The following is a 14,163-nucleotide window of genomic DNA, read 5'->3' on the forward strand; positions in this document are numbered from 1 at the left end:
TTACATTTAAAGGTGTTATTTGTTTAATCAAATAGCTCTGTGAATACTAATTTCTTTGCTTTTCTTGTTTTTTTGGCTTCTCCTCAAGTGGTCCAGATGCTGAGTCCGCCCAGGCCACCTGTTACAACTCAGATCTCCCTGAAGAAGAAACACTAATGCTGATGGCCACGCTTCTACCAGGACAACCTGATGAAGAGGAAACCTCCCTTGATACTGTAGAAAGATCCTCAGCCTCTGAGACAGGTGAAAGACAGCTCATCCAAACCCAAACCAGAGGGCCCCAGACCTGGGTCAACACAGACTTCTACGCTCAGGTTAGCAATGTTATGCCCTCTGGTGGTGTGGTGTTGTCTCCTGGACAGCAACTCAGAATCCAGGAGAGCATCTCAGCCGCCGAGAAGGAGACAAAAAAGAAGCGGAAAGAGAGTGAAGACAGTGAGGAGTCTGAGGAACGGAAGCAAAAAGAGCCACAGTTTCAGCTGCTAGTAGTGGATCCAGAAGGAAGTGCCTACAGTACAGAGAGCAGTATCCAGCAAATCAGCACTCCTCCCCCTAGCTCTCCCATGCCCGGTGAGGGGTACCACATCATACATCCTCAGCCAGTGGAGCCCAGACCTGCAGCCACAATGGAGGTTAATCCGTCGCCTTACATTCTTCCTGACTCCCCCCAGTTTTTTGCTCCTGTTGCAGACTACACAGTGGTTCAGGAGTTAGACAGTCATCACAGTCTGCTCCTTAACCTGCCTAGCCACCAGACCCCCCCTTCCTGCCTGCCACAGCACCCACTCAAGGCACCTATGCCTGTGGGGTACATTACCCCAGACCTGCTGGGAAACCTCTCACAATAAAATGACAAAGACATCAGACCTTTACATGTAAGGCTGATTCACCAGGAAGTTACCCGCAGTCGTCCTACCCGATTCCCGTTGGAAACCAAGTAACTCCCAGCACACTGGGCGGCTGAGATGTGTACGGGTGTCTATTTTCAGAGGATGCTGAAAGGCAGATATAAAAGGCTACAAGATACTCTCTTAACTTCTTTGCATCTGCTAAAGCAGTTCTTTCTTTTGAGGCAGCCAAATATTAACATCATAAACCAAATGCACAGTTTGCTCTGTTTCGTCAGCATCTCATGCATCCATGCATGATTACAGTGAGCCAAGCAAACATAATATCAATGCTTAACTGCCTTGTGTTGCATTGTATCTCTGGCTTATTGTGTCCAGAGCAATGACACTGTTACAGTCTTAATTTTACAGAGTGCTTTCAGTGCATGACTGATGGTGTGAGTTTTCACACCAAACAAAGGTCATTGCTGACGGTGATGCTGTTTACCCCACGAGGTACTTTATCAGTTTATCAATAGACCGTTCTTATCTCATCATATCATATTAGCACTTCACTAGAGATATATTTTTATAAAAAACAACAACCAAGTACACTGTTCAATACCTATCCAGATTTAGCTTGCATTCCAGTCTTCATTTTATCTAAAAGGTAGCTGTTCATATTTTCAGAGTAAGTAATGGAATTGAGGTCGTATAATGTCAAGCTATGTTCCTCTTAACCTCTAGTTCAATAGAATGTTTAATGCTTTAAACAAATAGAAAAAAACATCCAGCACGCGTATACACACACAAGAGATACCAAAGTCAGGGCAACAAACACCAACAGCAAATTAAAGTTAGTCCAGTCACAGTTATACCTCTTTCTTTTCGTGGAAAGTGTTTAAAGGAAATCTGGGAAATGAAGGAAACCACTAACTTACACATAAGTAGACACAGTAGAGAAATTAAAACACTTCATGGACTAGTACCCATAATTAATTGAATATCACACGCTGATATACATATCTAATTGTGTGGTTTGTTTGGTTTTTTTTAGGTTATTTATTGACATTTAATTTTGACGCCAAGTTCATACGTTGCACTGAAGTGCAGCACTTGTATTATGAGGAAGAATTCTATCAGTTTCACTCACAGCTGGGAGAAAACTGGGCTATACATTACAGAGCACCACCAAGTGCCTTGCTCAAGGGCACGTTGATTAAGTAGTTTACCGGAGAGAAAGGGACACATGCACACAGCTAGCAATTAAGAGAGACTAGGGCAGCGTATTTTTTTAACTTAAACCATAATGCTCAAGCTTTCTTCTTGGGGTTTGTATTCCTCTGGTGTAAATGAAGCAAGCTGAAAGACTGTGAAAGTATACTTTAAATGTAATTAGCTAAATCTTTCTACCTATTAACTGCCAAGTGTTAACAGCCTGTGCCTATAATATTATAAGTGGCTTGCCAGTTCTGTGCTATGGTACTATGTTTATGCAATCACAACTTGTGCATTTATGCATTGCTTTGTGCAGGCAAGATCTAGAAGTGGACAGTGTAGGTGAACTGTGCAGAGATATCGCTTTTAAAAATCTGCACAAGCACTGCAACGGCAACACGCACGTGCGTGCATGCATACAAGACAATAATGCGTAAAACTATTTCCCTTAATCATATTTTAGTCTTTGCCTCGTTCACCTAGTTTATCAGCTGCAAACCACAATAAGCATCCTGCTAATCATGCTCACAAAACCTTTCAAATCCAAAGTGATTATGAAAGTTCGTACTGACCACTTGCAAACTGACATGTATGTAGCTGCGAGCATTCCTCCCCAAGAAAAGCTCAGTTATATATTGTTGCTTAATAAGTTAGATATCTTTATAATGTTTACAATAAATTTGTCCTGGGAATTGGGGGATTTTTGTAATACTATCAGAATCAGAATACTTTATTAATCCCGAAGGAAATTAGGGTTACAGCAGGCAGCACGCTAATGGCGCATGCGCACAATGTGGGTGAAATCAATCTGAATCTGAACAGCCTCCATTTGGCAGCCTCCAAATGAGCTTTTCTCACCATAACACAAATGTATTCTACAGAGCAAAGGAAGCACATCCAGCATAGAAATACATCGTTAATACAGATAAGTGGATAGATGAGTCAGATAATATATGCCTTTTAATCCGACATTCTCATAGCAATGCAAGAGCCATAAAATGATTTTTTTTAATGGGAATCTGATAAATATGTGCCACTTCTCTCTATCTCGCCTTTATATCTCAGCATTATGTCGTTGCAGCCTGGCGCTAATGATCCCAGCGAGTCCTTGCTGTTGCAGAAAAGTCTTAATATATTGACTGTTGCTGTAAAATTACAAGCATTTATATTTTGCGTCATTAGTAGTAGCCACAATATATTGCTGCTCAGTGCATGTATATTTCCCGCATTGAGCCTTACTGTGGTGTCAGTCGAGAGAGCGCAACGATCATTATAACATGTACGTAAGTGTTTTGCAGGCGACGTCCGTAATCAGTAGCATTGTAACGTGACCGTTTCGCCCCGAGAATCTTTCACAGTGTTTACACTCATCCAAAGACCCCCAGAAGGCTCTCTGACTTTATGAAGGAAGATCAGATCATGGGAAAAGCACTGTTTTGATCCTGTATCAGTTGTACCATGGTGATTTTTAAAAGTGTACAAACTGAAATGTGGAAAAAGGAAAAAAAGGAAGAAAAAAAAAGTTTAATCTGTTAAAGTGTTTTTTAAAGGTTACAGTACGATAGAAATATTTGGGAGGTGCTTCTTTTCTTCAAGCTGTGCAAATGTTTACTACATTTCAAATGTTATTTCAAGCTTATAAATGTTACAGACACTTTAGAAGAAGCACTTTGTACATGTACAATATATATCTGATGTAGACATATTTTGTATCAAGTGAGTGAAAAAAAACAGCGCTATAAACTAGTATTATATATTTTCTAGTCAGCAGAGTAATCAGAAAGTGAGGAACAGTATCAGTGTCGATAAGCTTCAGTTTTGTTTAAAGAACGTATTTTACACAGATTGCTTTTAACAGATTACTAGAAAGATGTATTGTAATGGAGTATTTAATATTTGCTAGAAGATTTATAGATAGATAAATGCAGATTTTTAATGAAGTCATATCAAAAAAGAGGCAGAGTGAATAGGTATATTGTAACTCTGTGCTCGGACTTTCCTCCCGCTATGTGATTTCAGCATTTCATTATTTGAAAGTGCATTTTTTGACGGGGGTAAAATATTTTATAATGATGCCTTTTAGCCCCCAGCCTGTCAGTCCAAGTGTGGCTTTTGTCGTTCTACAGTGTCTGGAAGTAGTTTTGCTGGAATCTGTGCTGGTTGTTGCTCGTTATCAAGCAAAGAGCACCGAGCCACACATTTTTCAGCTTGTTGAGGAAACACTTTCATTCTTGACTTGAGTACAGCGGTATACAGCCTGATTTTTAATGACCTTCAGTGGTTTCACTCTCTTTCCTTCCATGTGCTATTTATTTGTCTGCCCCACCACCTTAGCCAAATTAACTGTGAATGGTGCTGCATGAGTAATATTTTCGCTGCCGTGTTGTCATCTTGATTAATAAAGCTGGAAATGTTCTGCATGCCAAAATCAGACCCATCACCATTGTGGTCTCAAGTATGACGTTTCGGTTTGCATTGGCTTGTTTTCTTCATATTTTGACACAAACCCCTCACACCCACCCCCTCCGTCCTTGGAGCCGCTGTCCTTGTCTGTTGGCTGCTGTTTTACTCGGGGCTAAGAACTTGTTTGTGATGTTTATTTGATATTGTTCTCTTGCCAATTGAGCCTTTCTGATGTTGTATATGTGATCAATAAGCTCTCGACAAGTTACAAAATAAATATACAGCATCTTGGTCATTATTTTTGTCATGTTGTCTTCAAGAATGAAAAAATAAAAATGTTTTCAAAGGCAAATCTAACTGCTAATGCTGTTTACGAAGCGCCTTTCTAAGCTGCATTTAACTCCATCTCCAATTTGTACGCTGTGTGTTGGACCAGTTATTTTATTTTCAACTAATCTAGCGTTTTAAATGCAAACGTAAACTAGACAAATTAGATTTCCCCGAGTTATCGAGATCATGTTACTTATTATAGATAATTTACAACAGTGTTTATGACTAATTCCGTTTCAAGATGCAGCTCAACAAGCTATTCACAAGACCTCCCAAAACCACTGCCAGCTGTGTCATTAAAAGTATAATAGCATTGAAAGTGCATACTGCACAGTAAAGGTCAGCTCAGATCAGCACTGAGTGACAGAAGAAGGCTGTTAATGAAGAAAATTTGCTGCCCAATGTGGTCTTAGAGTTTAAATGCAAACAGATTTCCGTGTGTGTGTCTGACAGAGATGAACACTGGAATTGCATCCGTGTATGTGTGGCAGTTGGAGTGGGAAGAATGTGAGCTTGTTTGTGAGAAACACAGAGGAACTTTGTGCGAATGAGTTCACAAGCGTGTGAGTCTCTGTCGCTGCCGGTATAAATGGAGAGAAAACGGCTGCAGGAAACGTTGTGCATCCGTGCATCGAGGGGAAAGCATATCGGACAATTAAGACAGGCTGTGTACTGCCCAGCTCTGTGTGGGGCTGATTGAATCAGAGAGACAGCCACTCACAGCTCTTTGTCTCAGGACATTGCAGGTAATTACCCATAAGTCACTGTTCCTCTGTATTGGATCTTCAGCCCAATTACGCCCACACAAGCAGTCCACCTCAGCTTCATTTATTACCTCCGGTTGCTTGTTGACCTTTTCAGACACACAGTCCAACAGGCAATTCAGCTATAACACTGAACAGAAGCTGGTGTGCTTTAAGTCTTTAAAATAATTTCACAGATTTTGGAGCTGGACACTGGCATCATTACACCAATGTTAGTATAGAAAGATGAGCTTAAGGTGCCCCTCTTCTAGATGACACTTCTGTTAATGTTTGTTGCATCTAAAGCTATTTCAATAACAAGCAAACAGTCATACAATGCCAAACCAACAAGAACTCATCAGTGCAATCACTTTAAACCAGAAATGTAAGCGTGTCATCAGCATGTGCAAGCAAAGTGTTTTCCTTTAGCCAAATAAATAATTGCATAACATAAACTGGAAGTGCGATGTGTGCTTTGCTTCTGCACATTTGTCGATATGTTGCAGGAAACTAGAAACAGACACCTTGATCCTTGAAAATGTGAGAGTAACCCAACAACCTAAGAAGTCCCTTTATTTCATTGTATGAAATGTATGAAATATGCTAATTTGGGAGGATTTGTCAGTGAATTTGTCAATTAAAGGCTCTATCAAATCTGTATGAATGGAAGGGCTTCAACAGTATACACATCAGCTCAATGGCTCAATGGTGGTGTAGTGGTGGTTTATTGTCTAGATCTTTATCGCCACCTGCTGATACATATTTGGGGAAACAGTGAAAACACTTTTTACAGAAATCATCTCCAGATCATCTAAAGGGAAAAAGTATCTACTCACAAATTTTCTGAGTTGCTGAAACATTAAATCCCACTCTCTAAATCAGGAACTCCTCAGTGTCCTGAGCCAGTTTATCAACTTTATGACAGTTTTCATCTAGTCGGAGACTATTTGTGTGTGTGTGTGTGTGTGTGTGTGTGTGTGTGTGTGTGTGTGTGTGTGTGTGTGTGTGTGTGTGTGTGTGTGTGTGTGTGTGTGTGTGTGGTGGTAACCACAGGTAACGGGATAAACGGATAAACATGACTGCATCAGAAATATCATTACTACATTATTACATAACAAGAAACTTTAATAGAGTATGTTCATACTAGCGCTTTGGGTGCCTTGAAAAGCGCTATATAAATCCAATCCATTATTATTATTATTATTACTTGTTTGTGGAATGATAACATTTAAGAATTTCCCAATCATTTCAACAGTGAATTTTAACTGTTTTAAGCTAATAGGCTAATGTGTTTAATAGTATTATTTACCTATATTTTCTTATAAAGCGATGTTTATTTGTATCATAATTTCCATAATAAAATTACTTTTACTAGGTAATGTTTTATGTGACATCTAGTATCTTCACTTTTCCATTTTCCCTTGAGCTTTGTAAAGGTGGGTACCCTCTGGATGGGCCTCCTGTCCATTACAGGATTAACACAGACAACCATACAATCATAAAAATACTCTCACATTTAAACCTACCTGGCAGCACCACTCATATTTGAGCTGAGAGAGGAAGGCAGTGAGAATATTTCCATTTCCTATGGAAATTAGGAAAGCCAGATATCACACCATTTTAGCAGACTTCCTTTTTTATTCATGTTTCAGTAAGCAGTCCATTACTTACAATTATTCTTCTAGTGAGAGAATAGTTTCCTTATGTTGTAAATTGCCCACATGAAGGTGTAAGGAAGATCAATGTTTTTTTTTGTTTTTTTTTTAATGTATGAGGACTGTTTTGATGTAAACAGTATCAGCTGTGACTACTGAATTAAATGGGACAGGATACTATATTGCAGCTAATATGATCCCCCTCATTCACATGTAATATATACACTGAAAGAAAAAAAGAAGATACTCGAAAACTAGAAGAGTAATTGAGCCATCTTTATTCAACTCTCATTTTTCACCTTGCATACAATTCCAATACAGTTCTATGTCCGATCTTCAGGTTTTCAGGGTGACTGATGTCTTCCCACTGAAACCATCACTAAGAACAGAGCGTATTCAAACAGTCATTCATTGCTTTACTCTCGTTTTTCCTTGCTGTCTTCCTGAACTTCAAAAAAAAGAAAAAAGCCTTGTAGCAATGTGTGAACTTTGAAGGCTAAATACCAAATTTGGTAAAAAGAAAAGTGAAAGAATAAATTGTACTGTTAGTACTCAAAATTTGAAGATTTTCTCTTATGGAAAAAGGTCACACCTCAGATATGTTAAAGCTTGTGCACAAAACATGTGTTAGTTACTGCTGTTATATACTTAAGAATGATAATCGATAGAATGCCCCACAAAAAAATGATTGGTCTATAGTTTTTAGATTTATATTTAAATGTCTTTTAGGGGGTTTCCTCAGTAATGGATCAGTGCTATTGGACTTCCCTAATAAAAAAGCAAATACAACCTTAAGACATATTTTTAACTAATTCATAAACTGTGATGCTCTTGTTTACTATTTCCTCTAAATTACTTTTACTTTTATTTGCAGTTTTTTGTGTCATTTCTACTTCTGAACTTTAAAAACTTTGAAGCGTTTATCATGTTTTGAACTACCCTCTCCTTTTTCTCCAGCCTGACATCATACAGACGCCACTAGATCATAGTTTCTGCATCTGGTTTCATAAAGGATGGAAAAAACATAATGGGGGGGCTAATTTGAAAACATGACAATCACATACACTCCTGAGAAAGGAGGAGGGCAACCCACTGACAGATACATTGAGATAGTTAAAATTGCGATATTCTTTAAATGATATTCAAATTACTTCAATGATAAGCTCACAATAGCTGCTTGACTCTAATTTAACCCATTGCTCTACTGTCAGGAATGCCCACCCTCCTCTCTCAGGGTAATACTTGTTGGTAAAAAGAGCATTTGGCCCCGGTGTTGCTGACTGGTGTTAATATGAAGCTGACATCAGAACCAGCTTACAGCTGCTCTCATCCTCAGCTAACAACACCTGGGGGTCAGGCTCACTGGGCTGGCTGAGGCTCCTGTCAGGCAGCGTGAGGCAAGCGTCACTGTCAGGTTTCCCTAACGTCATTGACTGCATCGCCTATCAGCCCGTGTCACCGTCAGGAGGTGGGTAACGCCTCATCACAGTGTCAGAGACCGACTGGCTGCTCACTCCCTGCCTCGCCAAACAGCCTGCGTCAGTGTCAGCATCAGCTGCTCTTAATTTCATTGTCAGAGCCCGTCAGACCCTGTCAGTTGTACTTTAACTTTCACCTGTTCTTCCTAGATAATCAAGGCCTTTCAATGACTGCATGAGCCTCCTGTGCCACCTGTTGATTGTGCACGTCCTGGGGAATCTGGCCTAAATCAAAATGATGCTGGGTCTGAGGCATGTCACCTTCATGGAAATGCCCATGTGGTCTAACACCGTGCTGTGTCTGGTCGGCACCATTGTGATTTCTATGATGATGGCCATTGTTGTGATCACTGCCATGGCCAAAGCCACGAGGATGAACATCGTGATTATCCCCATGGTGGCCGTGACCGTGACCATTCTGATGACCATGACCATTCTGATCACCGTGACCATTCTGATGACCATGACCATGGTGATGACCATGTCTGGTGTCGTCCTGTTCAGCTGGGACATCAGGCTGGACCTCTGCATTATCTTTGCACTCCTCTGGGATCTCAGCACTCTGAAATTACAAGCAGAGATTCAGTTTAAGATCTTGCCTCTGATTAAACAATTATAATATGATGATCATATTACCTCACTTAAAAAACAACTCTCTGTTAGATTTGATCTATACCTCATGTGTGCAGTCGCCACATAGGCGTTTGCAGTAGGTGTCTTTGATTGCCTGCGCAATATGGCCCTGTCCAATGATGGAGTATGGAAGTGAAATGCGGTGGGTTAGACGGCCACACCTGTTTGCAAAGGGACAGAAAAGCATTGTAAGATTAGGCTTGTGGAGGTGAGATATGTTGTCCAAAATTACAATGTTCTATTGGTTTTTCCAGAAAAATGTAACTGAATTTTCCACTTCATGTCAAACCTGTCATAAATGAAAAAGTCATCTTTCTCTCCAGCCAGAGTCTGCCAAACATCAGGCTGTTGCCCGTCCTGCTTGTAGAGTATGATGTTCTTGGAAAGTTTGGCCTCCAGCAAAGGGTGCAGATGTCGTGATTGCTCCCCCTGGTGGTTAACGACCATGTAGACCACATTCTTAAGACCCTGACGTTCCAGCTTCTGCTGCAGGCCATCTAGTCTGCTCAAAAGAAGAGCATTGGGAATCAGTATCAAAGCAATATGTCAAAGTAAAAATGTCTTCTATGAATATGAATAGAAAGATTTCTTTGACAGTTTTAACAAATTTAAAAATCTCCTATAATATCTCAGTTACCAGTCTCTTGTGCTTTGCCACAGGGCTGATCCATTGTCATGACACTTTTTGTGTTATAAATAATGAGAAGTGTGATATACAACCATTGTCATATGACGGGCACATACCTGGAAGCCTGCACCAAGCAGAACAGTCAGCTGGCCTGTAAAAGGGCCACTACCGTCACTCGACCTACTGACCCCTTCATAGGCTCCACGTCTCCTATCCTCCAGTCTGAAGGTGGCTGACAGCGGGGCCCTCCCCCCTCACTCTCTGCCCCACCCCCATGGAGCAGGCAGAGAGTGAGGAGCAGACTGAGGCCTGCCCACATTTCTGTGGCGCCTCCTTACTGCCCCAACTTTAGTTTCAGAGAGGAACAGGGTAGAAAAAACAGAAAGGAACAGAAAGAAATGCATGAAACTCAGCAGAAAAACACAGCCTATTAGTACAAAAGGTCAGAGAAGGTGTTCAATTTTTACATTCCTCATATCATACTAGGAATCTTTCTGGACTTGATATAGGGTATATATCAAAATCTGTGCAATTAGTAAGAGTGAGCAGAGCACTTTTATGAAGTTTTCACTGGTGTTGCAACACAAATTTTAGTCCAGTGATGCAGTAAATACAAAAAGTAATATAAAAATATAACTTAAGAGGATTTGTGACTGAATATTATATTAAAAAATATGTTCTGCAATATATGACAAGCAGAAAAGTTCAAGCAAAATATTTGTTGTAGTTTATGCAGAGAGAACCTGCGCACTCATCAAAAAATTCTATATTGCGAAATACCCCAACGTCTGGTTTCTAATGGGGTTTTTTTTGGTTTTGTTTTTTAACAGTTTACTTATTGCAGCAGTTAAACATTGACTTATAGGTCTTTACTTTATGTAAGTTAACAGAATATAATAAATGTTGTTACTTACCCTTTGGTTAAAAAGTTTCCTACCCTCTGTTCAGCTCTGCGTGGCTGCAACTCTCTGAACAAAAACAAGCCTCCTCCTCCTCTGTCCCTCCTTATATAGCCTCCCTGTTGTTTTTCTATCAGGAAGGAGGACAAAGTTCAGTCACAGCAGTATGCTGATCATCAAGTTAAAAAGTCACAGTGCATGAAATCCGCTTGCTGACAGGACACAGATGTTTATAATGGCACATGTACAGTTTCCAAAGGGTAGTTTGTCCTTAAAGGGACCTTAAGGAATGTGTGAGGACAAAAGGTTTTGCCTATCTTATGTAAGTGCTGGAGATAGTGTGTGCATTTGACTTGTAAATCAAAGCTGTTGATTTGTTAATAACATATCATATATAGGTATATCATGAAGCCAAAATATGGAAGAAGATTGTGCAATTCTCTTTCTTACTTTCTGCAGAACACACAGGGCGGGACTCTGGTGGGTGTCCAGCATGCTTCTGAAAAGTCACAGAAAAACATGTAGGGAAGGCCCATGCATATATGCATATCTGGCACAACTGAGGAATGCTGCAGCTTAATGCATAAGCATGATAAGATAAACAAAGCTTCATGAGTAATGAATAGTACAGAAATTTAGAGATCAAGTAAATAATACTCAAGTTCTTATATGCTTCCACTGAAAGAGGAATTTAAATCACTCAAACAACAAAGGGGAAAATGCTAAAGTGCAGAGAACCAGTAAGGCTAAGAACAGCAAAAGAGTCTAATGAAAAAAAATACTTTGAAAGTACATTCGGTAACCTTGTTAGGGGCCATATTGAAGTAAGCAAGCAATCCAAAGTTTGATTATATAAAAGCTGTAAACGGACTCAAAGTACAAACACTCTTAGAGTGTTATCTTTCTGCAGATGTGGGCCATGTAATTGAGAAAGCGCAAAGTCCAGTTTGGTTTTAACCAGGTAAGCAAATATCGGTGAGTTTGGGGTTCATCAAGGAATTAAAAAGCCTTAGCAGACATGGTGATGTAACTATAAGGTGATATCTGGAACTGACTGTGTTTTTGCACTGTTCCAACGCCCTTCATGTCTCTACAAGTTCATCCTTCCATATTCCCATATTGATATATTTGATACAAAACAGATGACAGATGGAGCAGCAAATTTCCTGCTGATTCAAAGAGTCTGTGCCAGGAACACAACGGCCAAATACTGTAGCAATATCTGTTGTAGTTTTACCTCGGGGGATGACAGAGGATTATGCTAATGATAAGAAGTAAGGAAAAACACCAGCAGTTATGCACACTGCAGCACGTAAGTAAAAGCACAAGTGATACTGTAGAGTTAATAGGAGGTTATGCTGTTGCAGTCCACACATGGAGTGCATAGAGTGAATGTGGTTACTAATGTCTATGAATTTAATTCAATTTAGCCTCATATATATATAGTGCTAATTCACAACAACAATTGGTTTAAAGTGCTTTATATTGTATGGTAAAGACCCTATATTAGTACAAAGAAAACCCAGTTGATCCAATGATTTAGGTGTACTGTTGTCTACAATTAAGAGATGCCTGCTATATTTATTACTGTAGCTGCATTTCTCTATGAGTGTTGTGGGATTATAATATTATCTTATGCCATGTTATGCCCCTAATTAAAGATTGTGAAATTATTTTGTAGTTTTAGTTTGTATTATTCTCCTGAATTAGAAGGTGATAACTATTACAGTTATTAAACTGATTTGTATTACATTAGACTGCTGATTCAGTGTGAATGAATGATATTGTTTATGATGCATTATACTGCTGAGTTATAAGAAATACTGTTTTCAGATAGTCAGGACTTTGCTTTTTCTGACAGTAGAGGAGACAGAGCACATTCCACGGGAGCTTCACCCCCACCGTTGTTGAAGGCAGACAAAATAGGGAGCCAAGGCCATAAGTTAGGCTCGCTAGGAGTTAGAAAGAATGTGAATGTTTAAGTTTTTACAACTAGGTGGGGGCCAGTTTGAGTAACCCTCCACCTAGTTTGAGATTTGCTGTGTCCCTCTTCATGCATGTCTCCCCATCCGGATGGTTCATGCTCAAAAGTGTTGTATTGTATGTAATAAAGTAATTGTTGATTGGGCATTTATACACCGAGTATTGTCCTTCCTTCAGCCCAAAGATCGAAAGAATTGGGAGGATTTAACAGTGTATTATGCATATACGGTTGTAATTAATAATATCTTATTTTGTTCGTTGCCTGGTCAAGCAAAGTTGGTTGCCTGTCCAGTTCAATATGGTCTGGTGCCAAACCTGTCCCAGCAGCTTAAACCTATTGCAGCATAATGGATTGTAAACAGTCACCTCACCCAGCCCTCCCTGGGAGTTGGTTCCACAGGAGAAGGGCCTGATAACTGAAGGCTTTGCCTCCCATTCTACTTTTAGAAATCTAGGAACCAAAAGTATGCATGCAGTCTGACAGTGAAGTGCTTTATTTGAATTTTTAAGATAAGCTGGAGTTTCTCTTATTAGGCATTTAGTATATGAAAATATTTTAAATTCAATTTTGAATTTAACGGGCAGCTAGTGAAGAGAAGCTAAAAAGGAAGAAGTGTGATTTTGATTTCTAGTCCCTGTCGAGCATTAGATTTTTATGGCTGAGCAGCGTTATCTCAGCCTGTCTGAAATTATGTAGGATATGTGTTATTTGACTTTATGAATAAACAAAGCTGGGTATCATCTGCATAGCAATAGAAATGTCTTTGGTTTTTTATAAAATTGCCTATAAGGCAACCATGTTTAATGTAAAAAGCACTTGATTCAGAAAAGAACCCTGGGGAACTCCATGACAAACTTTGCTGTGTGAAGTCCCCCTATTTACATGAACACATTGGAGTCTATCAGATAGATTTGATTCTCAATTTTCCCCAGTGCAGCACATTTCTTTTAATGCCAGTGATGTGTTCTGATTTCTGCAGTAAATGATCAACAGTATCAGATGCTACACTGAGGTCTGGCAGTTCAAGTACAGAGATGAGTCCACAGTTAGAGGCCATAAGAAGATCACTGATAACCTTCATTGGTACTGTTTCTGTTCTATGATGGATTCTGATTCCTGACTAAAGGTCTTTAAAAGAATATCACCTGATCGGTGCATTGAGGTGGTGTCGTAATTTCATTGTAGCAATCAGCTGACAAAATAGAACATGATGTGACTGACCTGCCAAGTTATTGATTTATAGAGCCTGGGGCTGTGGTATATACTGTAACCTATTTTAATGCCACACTGATCAAATTACAATAATGCATAACATTTTCAACAGAGCCTACTAACAACTATTCACCAAACTAGTGTATATGAAAG

General features: G+C 39.6%; 2 protein-coding genes across 2 annotated transcripts in view; one reads left to right on the forward strand and one right to left on the reverse strand.

Annotated features, from left to right (window-relative positions):
- ghra (growth hormone receptor a) overlaps positions 1-4,796 on the forward strand; it is a 28,999-nt gene extending 24,203 nt beyond the window's left edge. Inside the window, exon 10 of the mRNA XM_080893270.1 lies at positions 89-4,796. Within this exon, the coding sequence (XP_080749396.1) occupies positions 89-848 (760 nt within the window). The 3' untranslated portion in view covers positions 849-4,796. The remainder of the gene's footprint in view (positions 1-88) is intronic.
- A 2,635-nt stretch (positions 4,797-7,431) lies between these two features.
- On the reverse strand, positions 7,432-10,961 carry selenop (selenoprotein P). Its single transcript, XM_080893413.1, is given in 8 exon segments — positions 7,432-8,769; positions 8,773-8,787; positions 8,791-8,808; positions 8,812-9,216; positions 9,331-9,448; positions 9,577-9,789; positions 10,032-10,261; positions 10,830-10,961. Coding segments are annotated over 7 exon segments (1,014 nt in total). The 5' UTR covers positions 10,235-10,261; positions 10,830-10,961; the 3' UTR covers positions 7,432-8,727.
- Between the last annotated feature and the right edge of the window lie 3,202 nt (positions 10,962-14,163).

This window comes from Rhamphochromis sp. 'chilingali' (genome assembly GCF_963969265.1).
Source record: "Rhamphochromis sp. 'chilingali' genome assembly, chromosome: 10".
Lineage (NCBI taxonomy): Eukaryota > Metazoa > Chordata > Actinopteri > Cichliformes > Cichlidae > Rhamphochromis > Rhamphochromis sp. 'chilingali'.